We start from the raw sequence: 25,655 nt of genomic DNA on the forward strand, positions 1-25,655 counted from the left end.
ATTTAATGGTACGACCGGAGTTTAACCCCCTGCTTGGCGAAATTTTTAAAAATCGCCAACAACGGCCTTGCGAAATGTTCAAAAGCAAAGGAGCAGATGTTCAATTATAGTGCATAATAAAGATTGCGAAGAAGGGGGTTAAACTCCGGTTCAAGCTATTTAATTATTAAAATTTAAACGAACATTAAGATTGGCGAACCAGCTGGTCACCAAAGGCGGCTAGTATTATATATGCAGAGAGATTTTTTAAACTACATTATGTTAACTGATTGTTTTACAGCTTCTCTGAATTTATGAAAGACTTCGGAACTGATTAAATGAAAATGGATTTTTTAATAAGTATACTTTCTGATAATATTTAAAATTCCGAAAGAATTTTGCTGTCGGATATCATTATGAGCCATTAGAATCAATATACCTATTTTTTAGTCTTCAGAAGCCAATTGAGGAAGCTTTGTCATATAATCCGATATTAAATTGGTCATATTGATTCTGCCCCAACTACATCAACTAAGGAAACGCATGCATTTTTGTACTCATAGTAAAAACGATTTAAAATGCTATAGAAATTGCCCACAAAGAATTTATTCTTTCAATAACAAGTCTTTTTAATAAGATGTAATGGCTCGGCAAAAATGGAGGGAAGGATAAACAGCCCTGATGGTAATAATTTTGGAAAGGTATTGCGAAGAGATGGTGATCTGACGAATATTCGGTGACGAAGCATAGAAAATATATGAATCGTGCTTCATTCGAACCAGATTACCTTTTTCAATTACCTGAAACAAACATGGATACTTTTTTTTAAGATGAAGCTTACAAATGATACGACGAAGACATAGATCCTAAATGCCATTTATTTTGCCAGTATCAATCCGATATACACGTACGATGGGTGCATGGTTTTTGCGACAATATCTCGTCATTTACCGCTATACTTAGAAGCATAGTAGTATGGAAATCTATCACCCAGATATTTAATATATCTGTATTTGAACTTCATCTGTAACATTCCGTGACTGAAAAAAATACACTGAAAATTAAAGTTACAAAGGCCATCCTCAGATAAATTTCAGAAATATACGAAATATTATTAAAGGTCGCTTTGCTTGTCAGTGCCAAAGCATCAAAAAGGAGAGGGGCGGAGATAAAAAAAAATTTGTATGCTACTAAAGTATTATTACTTTAGTTTACTACCATAATGCCCTCTAACTCATTATCTACGAACTTTGGTAGTAATTAAGAAGGTGAACGAAAAAATAGGACAATGCTTTAGAATATCGGCATTGGCGAGGATATTTCCTTTAAATTGTTTTGAGTTGCACACAAAATAATTCGTGAAAAATGAGCATTTTATTAACACGCTACCATTACTTTATAAACAAATAAATGAAAGCGTTTATATTGAGCAGATTGGATTCATTGCTACAAGGGCCCTTAACACTTCCATCGCGGCAATGGCGCGCCTTTGTCCTAACCTCTGCACTAATATATGCTTATTGTATATAAAATGCGCTGCAATAATATAGAAAAATCTTGCAGGACAAGTTATCTCATCCCTCGCGCATAACGAATATTCCTGGAAGATGAACTATCTCGTCCCTCGCGATTAAAGTGTTAAGCAATGTTAAGTTTTTATACACTCCTCTTTTCCTTTCCTGAACTTCCAAATCGAATCATTTTAATTTCATGTGAATACAAGTAATTTTCAAATAATGAATATTGCAAAAAAAAAAAATTTAAATTATAAAGCATTTATTTGCTAGTCACACCTTAAAAATTTCAGTATCTCGTTATAAGGAATTTTTTCAATAAATTTAAGAAATTACGACTTTATTAACGCAAACTAAATACATTAATATTAAGTTTGCCAAAACCTTTGTATTCAATAATTTTAACTGGGAATTAATTCGCTTTCTTTAATCTAAAAGAATTACAAGCATAAAATTTCCAACAATGTTTCAAAATTAAAGATACCTGAATTTAATTCAAATAAGTTCGAGCATATGACAACGGTAGATTGAAGTACCAGATTTGATTAATCCTTACTAAATATATATACATGCATTCATATGTACACACACGCGCGCACATATCGTCGGAATGGGTTTCTAAATGATGAGACTAAGCAGTTACACCTACATTTCCGATTTATTCTGGTCATTAGGAAAAAGTTTGAAATAAAATTTATATTTAATATATTTAATCGTAAATTCGGTATTGATCATTTGTTAATTTCGCATAATATTATGCATCTAATGAAAATATAACTTGATACACCTGGTATAAATTTTTAAAGAGAACTTCTGTGTTAAAATATTTTTAATAAATAAATTGTATCTTTAATATATAATAATTGTATATATTTTTAATATATAATTTTCAATAATTCGTATAAATTTTAAACATTCTTAATTGTTTTCTGAGGTTTATTAAAAACAATGTATCAAACATACTAAATAAATGCTACTCAAGTATTTCTAAAAAAAATATTTTAATAAGTCAAATAAATAATTTAATAAATTAACAAAATCATAAAAGTGACATTAAAACATTAGTTATTTCTGTAAGAATCTATGTACTTTTTAATTCTGCTAAATTTGGATCTTTTCGCTTCCAGCAGTTTCTTTCCAAGGGAGGTCAGTGTGGAAAATTTCGAAGATTCAAACAGGTCACCTGTGCGAGGATAAAATCCGGAATTCTTTAACTCATAGTTATAAAAATATGGTCTTAAAGTGCTGTGCTTCATTTTAAGGAAGGATGTAGGGATATTTGAAAAAACCGCTTCTCTAAAAGTGTCTCTGCTTGGGGTTATCAAAGGATAACCTTTGCTCGAAGGGTTAAATGTTCGAAGATTTTCGTTCAACCTCTTTCCTCTCGTAACTTTCTTCAAATCTTTTTCTGCAGCAGGATTAACTACAGTGTTTTTTGCTTTAACAGAATTTACATTCAAGGATGATTTCTTTCTGCTGTCAGAACTGCCTAATATTTCACTACCTTCAGCAAACAAAGGGTTAAAAGGATCGATTTCCTTTCCAGGTATCAACGCTTCCAAATTTTGTTCAGACAATATCTCCGATTCTTCTTGGCTTGAACCATCTATAACTGTACCATCTTCTGCAATATTCTGTTCAGCTTCCAAGATTTCTGGATTAATTTCAGAAGATTCCACCTCGGCCGAATGCTTTTCAGTGTCTTGAGAGATATTAGAAGAAAAATTTTCATATACATCTTCCATGTCATCTGCACCTTCTTGAGTTGCAGCTTGATCATAGACTGAGCCATCTTCTACCATCTTTTGTTCGGCTACCGAGAATTCTGGATTAATTTCAGAAGATTCTACCTCAGAAGAATGTTTTTCAATGTCTGGAGAGATATTAGATGAAAGATTTTCAATTTCATAAGCTTCTTCCATACTGCCTGCCCCTTTCTGAGCTGCAGCTTGATCATCGACATCCTGCTCCAGTGACATAATTTCGAAGTGTGGTATTTCGTCTTTTACAACATTAGAGCTCGATTTTTCATTAGATACATCAAACAAATTCATTGGCAATGGAATCGGACTTTGAGTCATAATTTCTAAAAATTTTAAATCTTCAGTTGATAATTGTCCAGTACTATCAAAGTCATCAACAATATATTCTTCTGGAATGTTTGGCGAAGTTTCCATTTCAAATTCATCCGACAGTCTTTCTGTATCATCCGTTTTTAATTCTGAATCCACTGGAAAATACCGAGATCCTGTATTGTCGATCAGCTCTTCTGGCAATTTATCAGAACTTGCTCCAAAATTTTCAGTGACAGAGTAATCCTCATTTTCTGAGTAAAATTCACTTGAATCCTCATATTCGGAATTAGAATGATAATCAGAATCCGGGAAAACGTAATAGTAAGATCCGTCTATTTCTTGAATCTCCGGCACCATTTTGTCAGAAGTATCATAAAGGATATCAGAAGATTCTTGTAATTCATGAGGTAAATAATTAAATTCGCTTGATCCACCACTGCCATCTACTAATTCTGTCCCCTCATTGTGCTCTGAACTCGACGATGGTAAGAACTCCCCAAAAGTTTCTAAAGAAAAGCTGGATTCTCTGTTATATCCATTGCTATAATCAGAATCGCCCTTTAAAATAATCTCGATAGGTTCTTTATCTTCTTCAACAAAATTAGGCATGTCTTCGGTTTCCTGTACAGAAGTACCAGATCCTTCAGAAGTGTCTGAAAGATTCATTGGTAACGCATAGGATATCTCTTTATTTATAGTTTCCATATCTTCGCTATCGGAAAAGACATCTTGATCTTTGAGGAAGCTAGATTTATCACTTGGGTGAAATCTGATAATATTTTCTTCTGATCCAGAGCCTAAGGATGGATCACCTTCAGCAGCTATACCTGCACCTTCATCTGAAATTGCAGTAGAACTTTCAATAAATATCTCAGATATATGCCCATGATTCGAATCTACCAATGTATTTCGCAGTTCAGTATTCGAATTACTGGAGAGATCATTACTTCCTGATCCAAAGATAGATTCAATTTGCTCCTCATCGGCATTTGAGAGAACGTACGCATTTCGAGTGTTTTTCTTATTAGAATAATCATAAATTATACTTGATGTTTCAGTTTGGTCCAGATGCGAACCAGTTTCATCACCGACTTGTTTTTGAATTTCATAAAATAACTTCGAATCGTTAAATTCATAATTAAGCTTTAATTCATCTTGCTGAAATCTGCTAGAAGCTGTGCCTGCAAGACCCTCAGTTACAGATGATGCAGTATCTTCTTTGTAAATATTAGAATCATGAGTTGTTTCATACGAAGATCCGCCATTTGTATTCGCACTAGTTGTCGAAGGTATTCCAACAGGTTTACGCTTATGTTTCATAACTGGCAACTGAACAATTTCAGGTTCTTCAGGAACAATTATTATTGGCTTACGACTCAACGGTCTCCTGACGTTCTCATTCATATTTGAATATCTCCTTTGAAGTTCAGAACTTGACATTTGAAAATCACTTTCATAGTCACCATTTAAATCATCATTCACATTTTCCTCGCTTGGAATTTCCGCGTAACCGCTGTATCCCTGATCAAAATTCATGTCGGTAGGATACAATTGGTAAACATCTTGATTTGGATGCAACTTACCATCCTCAGAAAGAATGAAGTCATTCTCATTATCTGTGTCATAAAGTGGTTGATTTTCAGAACCTTTATGAACTTTTATAGCATCTAATCCTACAACCTCATATTTTACAATTTCCGGGTGTTTTTCATCGGCCATGTTGAATCGATTATCATAACTATACTTGTTGTAATCTTCAGTTTTGTTATTCCTTTCGATTAATGGTTCACCAGAAGATTTAATGCTGTCTCTACTTAAAAGTTCATTTTCTGCAATCCCAGAATCATTTTTCAGAGCAAGCGGTTCTGGAGTCTTATTTATTTCATAAAGATGTGCCATTTTATCGAACAAATTTTCTGATTGCAAGTCTTCGGGTTCCTCAGCTACATCACCAAAGTCTTCATTTCTTTTAACAGCATTAACATGATAATAAGACGGCGCTAGACTACAATTGGAGCTATACCAGTAATCACAAGCCAGAAGGGGCTGATTAAAGACTGTTCCCATAGGACACAGAAAGCTTTCTTGGCGATGTTCATAACAATAGTGGAATACCTAGAATAGATTGATTTCTTTTATTACATTGCAATTTGAATTTTTAATTAAAAGATGTTACAACAGATTAATAACTTACTTGGCATCTTGTTTCTATATCAGCGTAAAATCCAGGATTATACAGCTGTTCTGAACAACGAAAGGAAGTTTTAGGTATAATGTAATATGTTGGATAATCCACTTCAGGTGTCCCTCGGATTTGCTTTTCCTGACTCTGCACGATAAAAGATTAGATATTTAGCTAGATAAAATTTAAGATGAAAAAAACTGATAATTATCTATATTTAAAAAATGCATTTTTAAAAATACATTTAATTGCATTATTTTGAATAAAGCATATCTACATATGGTTATATTGTTTCATCTTTGTTCATTTTAAAACTTACCCTACATTTTAGGAAGGATGTACCTGGAAGAGAAAGAGAAATGTATATTTTAAACGCCAGTAAAAAGTCAAAGCAAAAGCATCAATTTAGAGTATTTAAAATGTCTTGAAATCATCAAAATCATTTAGACATGGATTTCATATTTATAAAATACGGAGATTTTTATTTAAAAATTTATTAATAGGCTCTATAAAATATTTTCTTGACTCAAAATTGTCCCTTCTTAATAAAACAAAATTAATTTAATTTGTTCCTTCTCATATAAACAAAATTTTGCCCAAAGTACTTCGTGTGTTAGAATAGCGTTTCATTTGATAAAGTCGGGGTAAAAAAGAATCATTACACCAATATATTTAGATAAAGAATTCTTCACTATACATTTTTCTTTGTTATGCGGGTATCATTAAAAATCGTAAAGGCGTGAGAGCCTTAACACATGGAATAGTGTACATTAAATGCAAATATAAAGTTTTCAGAAGAAAAAAAAATTGAAGATTTAGAGCACCTTTAAGCATATAGAGAGTCTTCTCTATCAGTAATCGGGCAATTCAGTAATTTAATCTATTAAGGTAGCCGACTAGGCTGTCAAGTTGCTTTTTAATAAAAAATTTGAAAAATAGTAGTTGTCGAAAAATAAAGTCGAAACTTTTTAGATTCTAAAACAGTCTTTGCTTTTATTATAAGTGAGATAGAACTAAAACACAGCTGTTTCAGCAATACGCGAAAGATAAAAATGATACAGTAAATAATGATTTTTTTCAATCAAAAATGAAGGCTTTGATTTTTATCGTAATTTTTTCCAAAAATAATAATTGAAGTGTTTATATTAACTCTACTTGCCTAGCCACAGTTTGCAATTCTGTTAAAATACCAGAAAACAGAATTTCTAACATATTTGGATGAACTAATTTTTAAGTAGATTTTTCAAATGCCTTTTCTGAACAATGAATATTTTATCTATAGAAAAATCCCAAAAGCATTTTAATAAAATTTCGCCAAATTTGGAAATCACCTTCGAGAATGTCAGAGATCGCAGCTTTTAAGATGGTTTATTTAGTCATATTTTACAAACTTTCAATTCAAAACGGGGAAATTTTAGCAAAAAATCATCAAGGACGACTTCAAAATGTTAATAAAATATTTATATATTAAAATAGTTTATCTTCTATTCATTATATTCATCATACTGAAAATTTTGCTAAAATTTTATTTACTAGCGAGTTTTCGAAAAAAGCAAAAACACTAATGGTAATATATACCTTTTCCTTCAACTTGTGACCATTTATGGCTATTTCAGTTCTTTGGAACTAAAATTTTGCATCATTTTAATTCTGCTCTGATCTTAGTCGAACACCTTAATTCATAATAAAAGTCAGACAATTGAAACTGATGAAACATTAATTTGATGCAACACATTAGAGGAAATTTTATTGCTTTGATTGTGGTAAAAATGAAAGCATCACTTTCTTCGATCAGCGCTAAACTTGCATTACAACTTATAAATTTCAATAGTAAAATTTCTCATTTTTTTAAAAAAAAATTTCTAAATTTTAATAACTTAATTTTTTTAGTAATCACAATACTTGAAAAAAGTAAAATATGCATTAATTCACTCTTAAAAGTTATTTGTACATGCTTTTCAGTACAAAGTGAAACTTACCTATTATAAGGAAGAACAGTAATTTAGCCAAAAACATGTTAAATTATATTCTGCAACTGAAACAAAAACATTGAAATATACTCTATATTCACAATAAATTCTGAATAAAAGTTTCTAAATTAATTTTCACTTCTAGATTATACCTAAAATCGTTCAAACATGCCAAAAAATTGCATAAAAGCATTAAAAGCACATTATATTGCAAAAAATGAACACAACTCTTATACAGATTTATTCGTACAAAATAAATATAATACACAGATCATCTGTTTCATCCGATTAATCTCAAAAAACAAAGAAAATTTTGCAATTTTTAAGATAAAGTATGTTTTAAAAATCAAGTAAATTACTTTTATTGCGCCATTTTAGTACCATCATTATTCTTTATTAAAGCCAGTATTTAGAGGTTTATTTTAGCTGCAATTTTTTTTTTTTTATTTGGTTGAAAAAGTCATTCGGCCATAAAAAAATTCCACCAAAGAGAACGTTTTAAATTTGAGATACAAATATAATTAAGTCTCGGCAGAATCTTGTAGAAAATTCCAACTGAAAAAAAAAATTCCTTTCCCAACGGCTAAATTTTCAAAAATGGCCTATTGCTTAAAAATAGATTTATCCACACAATTGCGGTTTTACGATTCTAGTTTAATATTTCAGCGTCTTTGAAGACAAAAAGAATTATTGTTAGCTAGCACCCTCACTTACTAACCACACAAAAGCTAAATTTATAAAAGCCACAAAGAAATTTTCCATGAATTGCAGAATATGTAAAGAATAAAGACAAACGAACATAGAAGGGTATCTATGATGAAGAAACTTGACAATTCGAAGTGAATATACTTGATATAAAAAACAATACACCAAATGATGACATTAAATTAAAAATAAGTATTCCCTTATGGTCATTTAATTCAATTCAAAATACCATTTAATCAGTTTTTTCGGCATTCGTTTTATTTTGATTATCTATCACCAATTTTAACCTAAAAAAACTTTCTGTGAAAACATTTACTTAACCTGAAAACGCGAAAAAAATTCTCGTATTAAAAACTTTAAGGAAAATTTTTTAAATATTTGTCGTAAACATTTGCAGAAAAAAAAAAATGCCAGTTTGGTATATCGATTTTAATGCAACAATCAGTGATTTATATTTTTAACACCAGAAGAGTGTAATTTTATTTTGTTAACATAACTTTAAAGAATTGAAAATAATTTGTTCGAAATTAGAAGAATTAAAATATTTGATGCTGTTCGCATTTTAATAAATGCTTCGATTTACTCTGCTAACAGCATGCTTTGAATTCAGCAACGTAAATAGCTTTTGTTTTTGAATTGAATCGTACACAACAAAACGAACATTGGTGATCAATTGGGTCGTTAGCATTGATGACTGAGAAAATTTCAATTAAATATTTCGTGTAATTTAAACTTAATGGTTTCCCCAGAAGAATATTTTTAAATTTCACATTTTTATCATCTTATCAGAAGTTTAAAAGCTTTACATATTTCTTCATTTTTATACTCGGTTTCAGAAATTTTGCACGTTTCTGTTCATTATGTTATACATTCCTCAATTTTCTGTCTTTCACCATTGCTTCTTTCTGGTATTAGACTTTAATTATAAATACAATTTCAAAAATTATTAAAATCATGCCTTGTGCAGAAACCTACTCAACATGGAAAGATAAAACTGAATCTTTGAATCTTAATCTTCACTAATGGGAAAAAAAAAAAAAACGGGACGAAATATTAGTAGCATCAATGAAAGTTTCACTTCAATAATAGACTATATAATTATAAAACATGCGGAAAATATCTAAAAACTAAAAATAGAAAAAAAATGTGGCATAAAATTGGTATAATTAATTTTATGATGCAAAATATTTCATATTAATATACGTTATATATTATGTATATTAATATATATTATTCTTACTAAGACATAAAATAGGTGAAATTAAACATATGAGAAAGACGTTTCAGAATCACACATCTTTAAACTGCTATGTTCTTATTAGGACTCTTGTCTCGGTTATAAATCTTTCAGTGTAGCACCTTTTTTTCCTCGAGCAGAGAGCGCCTCCTTGTGGCGTTTTACAGTAAACAAGTAGTGGATGGCAGTCCTGCACCCTGAAGTCGACTTTTTCCCATGCGCAAAACTTGCGCTAACGCCGACTGCTTTCGGCTGGAACCAGTGGAATCCCTACACCATATTGTTTTCTTTAACCTAATTGTCTATTGTCTTTGTAAACTTTATAGTGCAGCTGTGTTTGTGTAGATTAAAAATATATTTAAAACCGGGCAGTTCATTAGAAAAAATCACAACACACTCACTATATCAGTTATTTTTGTTATCCGACTTAATATGAGAACTTTCATTCGAATTGTGAGGTAGCACAATGAACTCTTAAAAATCAGTTATATTGAACTCTGCAAGGTATTACAGGACAACATTATGACACGAAATTTATATTCATTAATCCAAAGTAAATTTAGACAATTTTATATTCTTTCAGATTTTAATTTAAGATCCTCTTTGGAACCCAGGCTGCTGTTCAGTTTATTTAAAGTTTCCGAAAATTTGCTTAAAGTCTCTGCTATACGATGAAACATTAATGCTGAAAATGAGATAAAGTACTACATTAAGGAATAAAGTAATTGTATGAGAACTAAAGTTATCAAAAGTGATTTTGAAAAAATTGCATATAGCATCCAATTTTACAAGAAATATTGGATGCTATATGTAATCAATCGAAAACCAAATGTTGTAAATTGTGCATAAGTGAAATTTGTTAAGTCAAATTGAACCCATTGCACAATAGACTATTTACAATACAAAGTAATTATGGATTATGTTAATTTTGGATTAAAGGGACAGGGAGGATAAGTATTAATGGTTTTTAATTTCTACAAAAAAACATCCACATCCCTTAACTGTGCATTTTATAATTGTTTTCTCTAATCTCATTGTATTATTGCATTAGGAATCATGCACATTTATGCTTTTCGTGACGTCAATCATTTGAATTGGCTGTTGTGATTCGGCATCACTATGATGCAAGTCTTCCATTTTGCAAATAGTCACAAATGCGGATGCCTAGCAATTGGATGAAAGATGTGCAAATAAAAATTGCAACTAAAACAATCACGCAGTTAGAAACTTCAATGCGAATGTTTTGAGATAACTATTTTCGTAAAAAATAGAAAATACAAACTCGATTTTGCTCCAAAATATTACAGCATAACTAATTTCCTATAAAGCTTAAGAAGATATACATGGTATATAAAACTAGTTATATGCATTATTCACTCATAATTACAGTTTTAAATGGAGTCCCTAGATTATGTAATTATATGCATTAATTACATAATTTTACTAAGCACAGTTCTAAATTTCAATAGACATATATACTGGTGGCGTTAAAATGTTGCCAGCAATAGAAAATTTTATTTTTAGCAAGTGTAACAACATTAATAGCTTATAGCAAAAAAATTTAGATTATCTCTATTAGAGAAACTGTATTTTTCTAAAAAAATAAATTCCTCTTTTTTATATCCTAAACCAAGAATAATTGGATTTAAAGTATTTTTTCTCTAGGAATTTCGATTCTTAGGATTTGGATTTTCTTTTGAAATCTTATGTTACAGAGACATATCAAAAACAAACTGAACAACAAGATGCGAATGAAAGAAATTTTTCAAAATCTTTATTCCAAATATGCCATTTATTTCATCCTGGAATATCATTGAAGTTATTTTTTAATAACAGTTAAAGAAATGAATAATTTTAAATTTAAAATTCACATCTTATTATCCAACAAACAAAAACAGATTATTAATTTCGAGTCTCTAAAACAGCATTAAATTTTTTTCTGGGGCTTTCGAAACAATTGTTCTGTTTGAATTAAATGTAAAAACATTTTTTGTTATGAATATCTAAAACATTCGTAATAAATCGTAATCATATTAATATATATTAAAAAGAATTGAATAAACTGTACTGAAAAAAGAAAAAAATATTCAGAAAATTTCTTATTAAACAATTTTATGAGGAAAAATTTATTTCTGCCTTTAAGATTGGGACCCATTTTTTCAAGTTTTGCTATAGATAAAATCTACGATTCATAAGTCAGATTCCATGACATTTAACTAGTGCTCCCGTTAAACTTGTGCTTTGAAAAAGATACATTAAGTGCAAAATTTTCAAACAAAGTAAAATATTTAGATATCATAATTACAGCCTGGTGTTGAAAACCAAAAGGATTTTCTTTAATCTGAGAATCCAAATACCAAAATATATCCATTAAAATTTTCAAAGACTTATTTTATTCATTATAGTTTTTCAATAATGATTTAATTATAGGATATATCATTTACATAAATAATAATTTTGTATGAAAACGAAATGTTTTAATTCAAATTGAAACCATATCTCATAAAGATTATCATGTATGCTTAAACATACGAAAATTTATACATATATTTATATTAAGCCCTAATATGCAATAAAGGACAACTTACCTTAAAGAAACATAGCTTTATGCGCAAATCTAGAAGGAATCTATCTGAAAAGAACAAATAAATAAAGTCATACCTAATTATCTATTCAAGAAGAAAGATTATTGATACGTAGATGCTCTATTTTCCAACATGTTCGAAGAGAAATTAGGATGGCAAGATATCTCTAAGTCATATGATGGCGCTGACTACTATAAATCAAACTATGGTTTTATGAGCCCTATGGGTTCGAAGAATGATAAAGTGAAGTAAGTCTTTATGATCTCGCTCAAAGTCGATAAAATGGCAACATGGTACGCTGAACTTCTAAATCCATTGGGAAATTTTGTGGATTATAGGAACGAAACTACAAAAGTTATTTATCCCTTCACCTGAGAAGATACGTAGAACATGAAAACATCAACAACTAAGTAATGGCTTCGGTGACTTTCTGAGATTATGTTTTTATGAAATATCCGGATGAACCATAAATAACTAGTATTAGAACCTTGGTCCCTTGGAGAGTATTTATCTCATTAAATATTATTTTTTGATTAAGTGAAAATATTATTCCAGTTCTATGACGACTTAATTGAATGTTAAAATTGATCAACTGAATTCAAAAGGAACACTATTATTTAAGTTCGGATATAAAACACGTGTTTTCATTTTCATTACTGTAACACAGAATTCCTGTAGAATCGAAGCCAGTAAATTACAGGTTGTTATGGTCTTGAATCCTAAATAATACGCATAATTGTTTATAAGTTTTAAAAAAAAAATTCTTAGTTTGACTTGACTCTAAATAGCCAGCATTTAAAACATTGCAAAACTTTTCAAATCTGATTTCATTAGAGAGAATTATTTAATCAGTATTCCATTGCTGATAAACACGAAGTCTATCAATCCAAAAAGAATCATTTCAGTTTCCTTACCCTAAACTGAAGAAATATTATGTTTCTTTTAAAATTCTTGGATCAATGATAGTCGCCTTATCTAATGCATCTGTTTTCAATATACTAGGATACATCTCTTAAGCAAGTTTTATACATTCATATAATAAAGCAAATTCAAATGTATTCAGCATGCTGCAGATAATAAACACTGAAATTTGACCATGAAAATATAATTACAACAAAATGTGACTGTACACTTCTTTTTATGAATTTATATACCTAACTCACATTCTCAAATCGCTTTTTATGAGCTGTTGACAAAAAGTAGCAATTTTTTTTTTTTTTTTTTTTCACAGTGTGACTTTTTTAACACGTTTTTGACTCGAATCATCTATCTAATTAGATTACGTCTTTTTACTGTTTTTTAAATATGATAAAGAAAGGTTTATCTAACTAGATTGCAAATGAGAATCATAGGGGTTTCACATGTTAGACAATGTGTTAAACCTACAATGCATCGTTTAGCCATTTGGCTATATGTTTTTATTTCCATTTATAAGCTTCACATGACTGTTTCAAAGGGCGACGATGAGTGTTTAAAAATCCTTTTTTAAAGGCGTTTTGCTAAACACTTGCAGAAAACACCGATATATGGCAAGAATGGAACTAAAATTAGATTTAAGCTGGAAACTTAGAAAAATACCAAGATGGCTGTTGTATAAATAACTCTACTATTAAAAATGCTATCAAAATATTTTATTTTCATTGTAAAAAAATAGGACAAAAAGGGGCTTCTATTTTTATTGCAGAATTGTTATAATGTAATTTGTGTCACTGGGATATACAGGTGGTTGTCAAAATAATGGAAACACCTGTGAATAAAAGTGAAATTTTTAATGCGCTTCGTAAACATTAAAATATAATAATAGCCCCTAGCTTTATTATATATATAAATAGCAATGTATATATTCTGGTTGTATGTGTTAGCTTTATTGAAGTTCTGTAATTCTTAGATTTCTTTCAAAAGCGTAAAATGTCGGACCTTTCAGATTTTCAAAGAAGCCAAATTGTAGGAACCCATCTAGCTGAAGCAAGTGTGACCGAAACATCCCAACTTTTAGGTGTTTCTAGAGGTGCTGTATCTAAAGTCATGACAGCATACACACAGCGTGGTAAGACAAGATCGGCAAAGCAAAATAGTTACCGGAAGGAGAAGCTCAATGAAAGAGATCGACGGGTATTGAAGCGGATTGTAATGTCTAAAAAGCGAATAACTGTAGCAAAAATAATCGCAGAGCCCAATACCCATCAAGATTCCCCAGTGCCAGGGATTACAATTAGAAGGCACCTTCATAAGCAGAACATTTATGGCAGAGCAGCAATTCCCAAGCCACTTGTCACAGGTGTTAATGGTAAACGTCGTCTACAGTGGTGTCACATTCTCAAAACCTGGTCGATTGATAAGTGGAAGAAAGTAATATGGTCTGACGAAACATGTTTCACATTTTTCCCTACAACAGGATGGGTGCACGTTTGGAGGACACCTGCAAAAGCGTATGATCGTGATTGTCTCCTTCCAACTGTAAAGCATGGAGGTGGATCTGTCTTGATATGGGCAACCATGTCGTGGTTTTCTGCTGGACCAATCGTAACCCTGAAAGGAAGAATCACTGGAGAGAAGTATAGAGAAATTTTAGCTGATCAGGTCCATCCTATGATGCAAACTTTGTTTCCTACAAGAGATGGAATTTTCTAGGATGATAATGCTCCTATCCATGCAGCGAGATTTGTCCAATCATGGTTTGATGAACACGAGGATGAAGTTAAATACCTGCCTTGGCCAGCACAGTCACCCAACCTCATTATAATTGAGCCGTTATGATCTGTTTTAGAGCGTTCAATACGGAATCGATATGCTCCACCGGCATCTTTCCCAGAACTTTCACGATATCTCCAGGAAGAATGGTACAATATTCCTCTAGACACTATACAACACTTGTATGAATCGATTCCAAGCTGTATTACCTGCCAAAGGCGGTCCTATACCATACTAATAAAGGATTCTTTATAAATGTAAGGTGTTTCTATTATTTTGACAACCACCTGTAGTTTAATTCATGATGTAGCCAATTGACAAATTTTATTTGTTTTCTTAAAATTTCAATAGAAAAAATAGGCTACAAATTTTTTAATAATTTTTCTAAATTATATGACACATTTTTTTTTTTTTTTTTGTAAAAAAAAAAAAAAAATTAAAAAAAAAGTCATGCATTTTAGGGTTAAGATTCTTCAATAAAACATTGAGAAACGATGATAATTTGAAATATTTTCAAATGAATATAACGGCTATCGTCGAATCAAGAAAAATTCATGAAATTTTCTAATAATCTTTGAAAGTCTGCTTTATTTATCGGATAAAAAATTTGCTTGATACCGCGGTATCCAATCGTTATTTCTTCCAAATATTTTCCATGGATCATATTACCTTACTAGACCATATTGATTTAGTGGTATATCAAATGTTTTCTTACAAGTTTTGTATAGTTTTGTGAGAATAACGCGTCACGCTTATTGTTTCAGGTGAATAAAATAATCAGGCCATAGTAAATCGTTTGATTAATCATTATGTAAGCACAACAATACATTATTTTTACTGCTCAGAGATGGGCAAATTTTTTCAAGAATAGGCCAAAAAAGATAAATAAAAAGTTCAACTGGCCAATATATTTTATAATAAAAGTCAATAAGGACTCAAAAAATGCTATTTTTTTAAATTCTTTAATACTGTTGGTAATGCATGAGTTCTGACGCCATTTTCAAAACTATCTGTTGATAAAAATATAGCTTCCTGTTATAAGTACATTACTAGATTATGAAATTTTTTAGCATTATTTAAACTATGCGGATGCTAATCGGTCATTCACGACCAGTCCAAGCCATTCCATTTTTTTCCCCCGATTGCTATTTGGAGTGTCCATGCGCGAACATTTTATGCCTCTTACTTCACCCCATCCATTCCAAATCTCCTACTCCCTACCTGCGTTCGTTTAATTGGATATCCATCCCTCCCTTACATATCATATCAATTCTGACAAGTTTTCGCATTGATGATTGATTTTAAAGGGCCACTGTACTGACAGAGCGTGGGTTGATCGGGAATGCTCGGGTTAAATGTACCGTAGTTGGCTCATTACTACTTTAAAAAGAATATCCTTTGAATATCAATTAATTTAGTATATATATTAGGGTTAATCATCCTAAATGCTAATAGTCACTTTTTGTAAAAACTTATTGTTTTCTTTTATTTCTGACAGTCTGTTTCAGCCATCTTTAAATTAAATTAAAGTGTCAGCTTTTTTTTTTTTTTTTTCACTCTTAAATCTCTTAATTATAGAGTTCAAGTTTGGTTTGTGAATCAAATAACTATTTTTTTCAACTAATCAAGTTATTCATTATTACAATTTCATTAATATACTGCATGATGTTCATAAAAATCTTAAATCTTTCCAATCCATACGATATCTTATCGACAAACCAATACGACAACATCTTTTCAAAATATAAAACTTTATCTATTTAGACAGCAAAGAGAAACTACACAGTTAAGGTTAATGTAATGTAAGCTTCGTCATAATATAACTTAAATAAATAATTTATTAAAATATGCAATTATAACTTCTTTCGGATTTAAGGAAAATAAAATCTTAACTGTTTTGCTTTCTCTGCAATTAAATCACATGATACCATTAAATTTCATAATTCACAAATGTTATTCACTAATTCAATTAAGTGTTATTTCACTAATTCAATTAAGAATTCGTAGAATACTTGATTTGTATATACATTATTTGTAATTTTATGTCTAATTATAGCATTTTTAATCAATTTAATTTTAGCTTAGATGCTTAAGAAATGATGGTTCGGTTTGTGTATGACGCACTGCCACAATTTGGTTATGGTTCCTACATCATATTTAGCAGCATTCATCTCAAAAATACTTTTTAAATTTCAAATAAAACCACACGAGACTTATTTTAAATTCTTCTTTATTTCATTAATACTTTTGCATATGATTGTAAGAAGAATGGATATATTTCTAATGAAAACAGGCGTGAAGTGCAGTAGGAATAATTCAAAAAATCATATTACAAATCAAGTTTTGCATCAATATCATGAATTAACTATAAAGTTCTTATTTATAGAAAATTCATGCAAATGCCTAACACAATCATTTAAAAATAATCATGAAGCTGAAGAAATGTTAATAGTTTTTTTAATGCAGTAAATATTAACAAGTGCATTAAAAATTTATATTTATATTCAAAATCAAATAAAAAAACATTTTAAAAGAATTTTCACAAAAAAAATGCATTTAATGATCCATACCCACGCTAACACTGATATGTTTTCGTACATATAATTGCATAATTTTTAATATTTAAATAATTCAATCAAAGTCGCAATTAATTCAAAAGACAAAAATTCTTTTAATTTTCGAATTTAAATAGTTTCTTAAACATCTCAGATTCTCATAACGTTCTTAAACGGACTGACATACAATGAAATTTTGAACACCTAAATTTTTTGCTCATCTAATTATGAGATTAAATTGATAATTAAATAAATCAGAAGATTGGTCGAATTGTTTGTTTTTTTACATTATTTAAGTACAGTCTTAAATGTTAGGACATTTAAAACTAAAACTACAAAAAATTTTCAGAAAAATGATCGTTCAAATATTATTGTATGCCTTCCAACAAAATTCCTGTTATAAATTAGTATTTAGTTAAAACTTTTTTGGTTGTATTTATTACTTAAACATATTTTTTTTTACAGACAAGATGAAAAATCGTTTATAATCTCCATCTCTATTAATATTAAAGATGAATGTTTGTGCGTCTATCTATGTGTATGTTAAACGTTCTACAGACCATTTGATTTACAGCTATAAAATGTGGCATATAATATTTTGTAAAGTGCACTTCAAACCCATATTTATTTGAAATTTTAATTATGAATTAAATTGAATTTTGGAGTTTTTCAGTAATAACTTCCGAAATATTATTGCATAAAGATGAATTTTTAACCGTTTCAAAATTTTAAAAAAATGTCTTTCTAATGATACCAATTTAAAAAATGTGCAAATGTTTTTTTTTTTTTTTAAATTTTAGCAATTTTTTAAAAAATTATATATAGCTTAATTTTTAACAATTACATTGTTGCCCTGAAATTAAAAATTGGTTTCTTAGTTTCATCAAATATTTAATCGCTTGATTTATCTTAGATTATTGAAAACAATATATATATAGTATGTAAGACGATTAATGAAATTATAATACCGCGAAGATTAAAAAATAGATTAAAAAAAGGATTATATTTTTACTAGCTCTGTAATGGCAAGTGACTGGTCTTCATTAGATAGTTGTATGCACAGCATAAACCGGATTTAAATAAGATAATAAAATGGCAGGGCTTTAATATATAGAATAATATATAATTTGGCATAATTCATAGGCTTGAAGTTATATCTAAAAACGATTTAATTAAATTACTCTCGGCGAACCAGCTGGTAGGCAAAAACGACTTATATGTTAATAAATATAAATTCTATGTATCTCTAATAAATTTACAGACGAACAATTATAGCACAGAATTTGGATGAAAACTATGAATTTAAATGCACGAACAGAAGCAAAAAAAAAAAAAAAAAATTCAATATTTTCAGTTTTTAAAAATCGAAATAGTATTCTTCAGACAAATATCTTATATTGAATATTTCAAAATCATAAAACAATTATCCGAATAGCTTTTTTAATATGATAATACTTACAACTTGGTATGCTATCTATAAATTACATTATGTGACATATATGATAAAACGTTTTACAAAATAAACCACTGGAATTAGAGCTACCGAATACTGCATGTAGTTATTTCTTTAGTAATAGTACAGTATAACCAAATATGGCTCTTGCGCTAATAAATCACTTCTTTAATAATGAGTGCTCACTAAGAGTTTTTATAATTTTTATTAAATTTTTAGCAGAAAGTAACTAAAATTTCAATGTTTTTTTGTCTTTTTTTCAATAACTTTGGAATATATTATAGAACACACACACACAAAAAAAAAAAAAAAAAAAAAAATATTTTCACGTCACTTAAGCATTTAAAAAATTGGCTTTCTAATGATATCAGCTTCTTTCTGTATAATTTTCTTATTTTAAATAATTTTTTCAAAATATCTTCGAACATACTTTGGAACAATACTTTTCATTATTGTTGCAACCTTGTTTTACATATACGCTCGTTAAGATAATATCAAGTGTATCTTTTTGTGTGAATGTTATGACTTCTATATAATTAAAAATGAATTTTGAAAATAATATAAACTAAGAAGATCAAGCCTAAAATGTTATCACATTACAAAATTTTGAGTTAGAGTTTTGAATTTCCTTTCATTTCTCTGATTATATCTGAGATTATTTAATTATTTCCAAATAGCTGTATGTCAAATGTCATAACAGCAGTAGATTCTGAAAAGAATTCATTGGAATTGTAATGAATATGTAATTAAGACCCGTAAGTCGTGTTAATGCAAAAAAAAGAAGAAGAAGAAGAAACATGAATTCTGTTTTTCTCAATGGCAAAATTAACTACATCACATCTAGTTGAAGTTTGGATTATCTAATCTTTTGAAGTCTCCTGGTCCTAAAAGATTTCCATTTTCATAAAAAAACTGTTCAATTAGGTCCTGCTTACTCTTTCAAAAAGTAATGCAATAAAAGCCAGTAAAATTCCAAATCCTAACAAAGCAAATACACCTATCAAATCGTTCAAAGTCAAAACAATTAAAGAAGACGGTAGGTTTTCTTCAGACATTAAACTTAGGCGGGTTTCGAACAAAGCTCTATGGTACAATTTAGTAAATATTCCATTTTCCATGAATCTTCTCAGGAGTTTAGCTAACTTCTCTTTGCAGCAGAAATTTTTGTTCACGGCTACACCTACATTCCAGGATGAAATGGTTTCTTCAAAAAAGTAGTTTTCTGTAAATGGTTCTTCGCCATATTCGAGATGAAAATAATATCTCGGGCCGAGTAATGCAACAAACTTCTCAATGTTTTTAGGTAACTTTACAGTTTTGTCTTTGGTAATCCAATCTTTTTCAATTACGCTATTTCCTATCAAGCGTAGATCTTCATTTACACTACCTTTCAAGAGGGATACTCCAACATTTCCACGATTCGCTTGACATCTGAATCTTCTTTCTGAGATTGCAGTGGCCAATTGCTTTACAGTTCGAACACCTTGCTCCCTCAGAGGAACAGTTAAGGATGAAAGTAACACTGTTGTGTAGCTAATAGACAGAAATGTAGAATAAGCAAACCAGCTGCCCATAAGAAATCTATCTCTGGTGTGATCAACAGGAATGGTAACAGCCTGTTGCACGTTGCAACCCATCATTCTAAAAGCCAATTTTTGAAGTGAAATGGTTTTTCTCATTAAAATTCGAAATACAATGGGCATTGTTATCAAAATAAGTAAACAAGATAACCATATTTCCCATTGAAACGGATGAATCAATGATTCAGCAGTTGAAACCATGGGAGGTTTTTGGATAGCAAATGTGTTTTCCTCAATACTATAAGGGATGAAGTCGACTGCTTCTGATCTGTTTGTGGTAACAGTCATATATCCGAAACCAATGTCACTTTCATTTCGAGAGACCATGCCCACCACTCCTGTCCAGGTTCCATTATCAGTTAGTCGACCCCATTCTTTATCCTTAGCAGGAAATAGTTTGTATTCAAACCCTAACAACTTCGATAGAAGTTCAATAATAGCAGCTTCCAATCCTCCAGACAACTTTGGATTTTCTGCATCAGTGTTATTTAGTTCGATTATATGACGCAATGGTAGAACGGCAATTCTTAGAAATTTAGGAAATTCCATTTCTGAAAACTTGTTACCTTGATATCAATCAACTTGTTAATTTTTTTTTAAAAAAAATGTTAAAATTCATTAAAATAGAAGAAGCTTATTTATGGGAATCCACAAGCTATGTCAAAGACGTTTTAAAAACTCCCTCTCTAAAAATTTTTTGCTAGACTATTTACTGACTTTGCTTAGACAGCAATTTTCAAACATTTTGACAGCTAAAAAAATGCTTCCTCTAATGAATGGTCTTTTTTTCTTCTTGTTTACAATTTTATTGATTCCTGTTGGCTGAGACAAAAACAATTTGTAGCGTTTTCAATAATTAATAAAAAAAAATAAGGTTCCCAAAAACTAGGAAATGTTCTTACCTATAAATATTACTTGCATTTTATATGAATATAATTGTTCTTGAAAGCTCAAAAAAGGATAAGCTGGGTGTTGTCTAACACCTGTATTCGAAATTAGAAATCCATATTTTCCCAAGTGAAAGTGTGGGAGTCTTTTCTACAGGGTATCATTACGACACTAATTTATTGGATTTATGTAACTTCGTAATTATCGATCCTTTCACGAAACAAATATAAATAAAAGAGTACAAGTTTTTTTTTTTCTTTTTTTATATAATGGGTTTACTTCAGCTATTGCATTTATTATGTTTGCCCTATTTATTATGTTTTCATATTTGAAAGAGAATCGGAAACCGCTTTCAATACATCAATAAATGAAGCCAATAAGAATGCTCTTGGTTATATTTAAAGTTAATCTCTTCCAAATGAATCACGTTTTAAATTTAAGTAATGCTATAAAATTATAAGATAGTCAGAAATATGAAAAATTTGTAGTATGAAGACAGTTGATATTTGAATCATTATATTGATTTTTTTTGCATTTGATTGCGGTCTTTTTATTTTTTTTAATATATTTTGCAAGTTGTTGAAAAATAAGGACTTTGCAATAAAATTTGGAATGCATTCTTGTAGTCAAAATAGTAAATCTGTGTCAAATTTGAATCCAATGAGTGGTAAGGTAGATATCCAGAATACATATTCAATTTTCTTCATTATATTACGAAGTACAAAACAATACTTATTGCGTCACTATTCGAGGAAGCTGGGGAGGGGCGTGGATTGTCGTGGCCTTCAAGAGTTTTCCAACTCCTTCCCCAACCCCCTTGATATGTTCCGGGGACGCACAAAAGTACAAAAAGAGAACAAGAAAAAAGATATTAAATTGTCTAAGCATTTGATAAAGTAGAGATGGATACTCTTTCTGGTCAATTTAGAGACAATAAACTAAAAATTTTGCCTTTGGGTTTTTAACACAACAAAAAACAATTAGTTTGTGCATATGGGATTTAAATAAAGAATCATTAGAATGAAAACAACTTCATGAGATGCACGAGAAATGCGCCGCGTCAATTTAATTCTTCACACTCAATAAAAAGAAAGAAAAAAAAAGAAACACGTGACCTTCCAAGACTTTGACCGTGATTAAGACGGCATAAAATTAAATACCAGATGGCATAGGTTAATCTTGCGATTGTGAAGTCGCGTGCTTTGACTTTATTCTATGAAGCAATTATCAGCAATTTTAATGAGGAATTAATCGGAGTAAAAAAAAAGGGGGCGGGGGAATTGAAAGTATGAAATTTTGACAAATAATTTAATTTGCATAATTAATGGAAGGCCATCATCAATAATGTATTGTGGCTGATAAATTTAATATCAAATATTTGGAAAAAACGATTTATAATAATTCTTAAATTTTTCTTACTATTTTTAAGAGATAATTTGAAAATTATTTGAATATAAGATTTAAAAAAAGTAGTTTATCAAGTTTTAATTGGCTGTTTTTTACCAAGCCTATAATCTCAAGTAAAGTAAATAATTATTTCTTCTAGCAGCGGAATTCTCCCATGCATATAAATTCACTGATAGAAGTGCTTTAAAACCAGTTTTGTTAGATGAGCATTGACATAAATATATTCAAATTTTTAAGCATTTTTGTGTTTCTTCTGTCTCAAATAACTTTTATTCGGTGTAAGAAAAATTATTCACATTACAATTTGCAGATGCATCCGGCAAAATGTTTTCGTGATGATAAATATTTATTCAAACAAAAACATTAATGCGAAAAAAAGAAGAAGAAATCTCGGCGATATAATCTCCAGATGGCCAGGAATAAGCCAATCGTCGATAGGGTCATTTACTCTAAAGAATCTGCTTTTACTCCGTTTGGACAAGCTATGTGACAGCATTATCATTCTTCTTTCTCTCGCCCCCCCCCTTCTCTTTTGATATCATCAACTGACTGTTGAATGACTTGATAAACTGACAGTGAATAATGTAAAAACAGAAGTACTTTTTGGAGAATTTTTTTTTAGCGAGTTATAATACACATGCCTTTTTGGTGTTTGGGTTTGGCTTGCTTCTGGTCTGTGGTATATTTTTGATTATATTTACCAATAATGATGTTTTATACATTCTCGTTTTTGAAAAGGTTTATTCATTTCAGAATGAATACGCGAATAGCTATTTTTGAGGGACGTTAAGATTCTAAGGGAATATTAATAAGTAAAGACCTATAATGCAATGCATGACAATATAAAATGGAAATTTAAGTATTAAGAATTTATTATCTTTTCGATTTATTCCATTCATGTTGAAGTATTTGTCTCAGCTCCGGATCGGTTTGAAAATCCATATCTTATAGAATATCATCGGCTCGCATGAGATCATCATTAAACTTTTAATTGATGAGAAGACTTTTCAGGTATCTAAACTGATAAAAATTTGAGGCTGTCACATCCAGGATTTTTTCGGTTGGTGTCCCAACAGATTTGGATTTGTTGGATTTTATTGGCTCCAGAGCCATGATGCTGACTATGTTGTGCCATACTGTATTTTTTCAGGATTAAAATATAAAATTTCATCTATAAAAAGCAATGTAAAACAACAACCCAACAACTGTAGTGTCCTAACAGAATCCACTAAGCCATCAAATAACTAGATGATACAGGATAAAATTTGATGCTTCTCTTAGAATTATTAGTTTAAATAAAGCATAAATACTTTAATATTAAAACAAACTTTCTTTAAATAATTACTTATCTTTAATTAATATTTATAAGTTGTATTTTGAAAAAAATAATTTTAATTTTGAATATAATATATTATTTTTAATTCATTTAAGTAAAGATAGCATATTTTACTTAAATGAATTATGTAAAAGAGGATTATTCATTAGTTGATTGGTTGAAGTAGATTTTCTGGCGTAAATACTGATTTTGGCAATATTATGTCACTCGGATGGCTACATTAATTACTTTAGTCATTTTAAAGTAACTGCATTTTAAAGTTTTAAATATTAAAAGAAGCAATGTCTTCAAAAGGTAATTATAGGAAATTAGACAGTTCTCCCTGTATTAAAAAAAAACTTTAAATATTAAAAGAAACAACGTCTTCAGAAGGTATTATAGGTAAGACAGACAGTTTACCTATATAAATAAAATCTGTATAAATAAAACCCTGTATAAATAAAATCTTAATTCAAACTGTTTCTTTTTTTATAAAATTACTAAAATACGTATTCCATTTTTTTTTTTAAATAAAAAGATCCATATTATATATATTAAAAAAAGAAGAAGAAGAACTAGACCATATATATATTTTCAATGCATTTATTCAAAGTAAGTCGTATTTCTCTTAATCAAAAGATTCAATTTTAGGAAATGTATATATTATATATTATACGGTCTAGGTGGAATAGGAGGTGCAGATGTTAAATCTATGTTATTTTTTAAAGTTCCTTCGGCAACTTCTGTTTTTCCATCTTTATTGCTTTCAAATATTCTGGGTGGTATCTGGTGAGAGGCACCTTTGATGTTGTCTTCTGAATGTGCTCGAATATTCGTCGAAATTTCTTGTATTTTATCACTGTTTTCTGATTCATGTCCTTGTACACAAGACTCAACTTCAGAAATAGCAGATTTTTCAGTGCTTGGGATTTTAGACATATCGGAAGATGCTGAGTCATTTACTTTTGGCAAAACTATTGAAGAGACATTTCTTTCTATTTTCCGGGGTGGAATTGGCGGTGGAAGACTACTTTTCAATGACACGTTGAAATGATGACCTTCCATCTGCCTGTAAATAGGCCTTCTCACAAATTTATCTTCTGAAGGTATTGAGATAAGTTCCAAAGACTGAGTCACTGCAGGCTGAAAATTGCCTAAATTACCTTTCCTTTCACCTCGTGTAAAGACGTAATCCCATGTATAATTACGGTTTGGGACAATTCTTGCTGTAGGTAAACCTTCAATACCGACTGATCCATCATCTCGTAATCTGACGATACTTTCAGTAAGATCTCGTTTCCTTTTTCGGAAAATTTTGTTTTTCTTCCATCCAAAGCAAGAAATGCTAATTTTAGCACAAGAATTTGAAATACCCATTGTAAATGAAAGTATCAGCTCTAAATATTCACAACGCAATTAAAATTTCATCATGCACTTTTTCATTGCATTAAAAGTAGTTTAATTCTTCCGAATCATGTTTTGTTTCCATCAGATGTATCAAAATCATGATTCAAAACTC

At 29.9% G+C, this 25,655-nt stretch overlaps 2 protein-coding genes across 2 annotated transcripts; both read right to left on the bottom strand.

Moving 5' to 3' along the window:
* Positions 1-2,475: 2,475 nt before the first annotated feature.
* Positions 2,476-12,302, bottom strand: LOC129980545 (uncharacterized). The gene is made up of 5 exons (XM_056090897.1): positions 12,251-12,302; positions 7,730-7,785; positions 6,070-6,092; positions 5,763-5,897; positions 2,476-5,683 (listed from the first exon to the last, which is right to left on the bottom strand). The coding sequence occupies exons 2-5, from the start codon at positions 7,764-7,766 to the stop codon at positions 2,555-2,557; spliced, it is 3,324 nt and encodes a 1,107-aa protein (XP_055946872.1). The 5' UTR covers positions 7,767-7,785; positions 12,251-12,302; the 3' UTR covers positions 2,476-2,554.
* Positions 12,303-19,866: 7,564 nt separating this feature from the next.
* On the bottom strand, positions 19,867-21,075 carry LOC129972806 (glutamate receptor ionotropic, delta-2-like). Its single transcript, XM_056087086.1, has one exon. It carries the CDS (start codon positions 21,073-21,075, stop codon positions 19,867-19,869), a length of 1,209 nt encoding a protein of 402 aa, XP_055943061.1.
* Positions 21,076-25,655: the final 4,580 nt, after the last annotated feature.

Source organism: Argiope bruennichi, chromosome 1 (genome assembly GCF_947563725.1).
Source record: "Argiope bruennichi chromosome 1, qqArgBrue1.1, whole genome shotgun sequence".
Classification (NCBI taxonomy): Eukaryota; Metazoa; Arthropoda; class Arachnida; order Araneae; family Araneidae; genus Argiope; species Argiope bruennichi.

Excerpts from the sequence above, each read along its gene's own strand:
- LOC129980545 (XM_056090897.1), bottom strand. The coding sequence starts at position 7,766 with ATGTTTTTGGCTAAATTACTGTTCTTCCTTATAATAG. Across the intron at positions 5,898-6,069 it reads CATCCTTCCTAAAATGTAGG|AGTCAGGAAAAGCAAATCCG; the intron begins GTAAGTTTTAAA and ends TTTATCGTGCAG. Across the intron at positions 5,684-5,762 it reads ATATAGAAACAAGATGCCAA|GTATTCCACTATTGTTATGA; the intron begins GTAAGTTATTAA and ends AATCTATTCTAG.
- LOC129972806 (XM_056087086.1), bottom strand. The coding sequence starts at position 21,075 with ATGGAATTTCCTAAATTTCTAAGAATTGCCGTTCTACCATTGCGTCAT.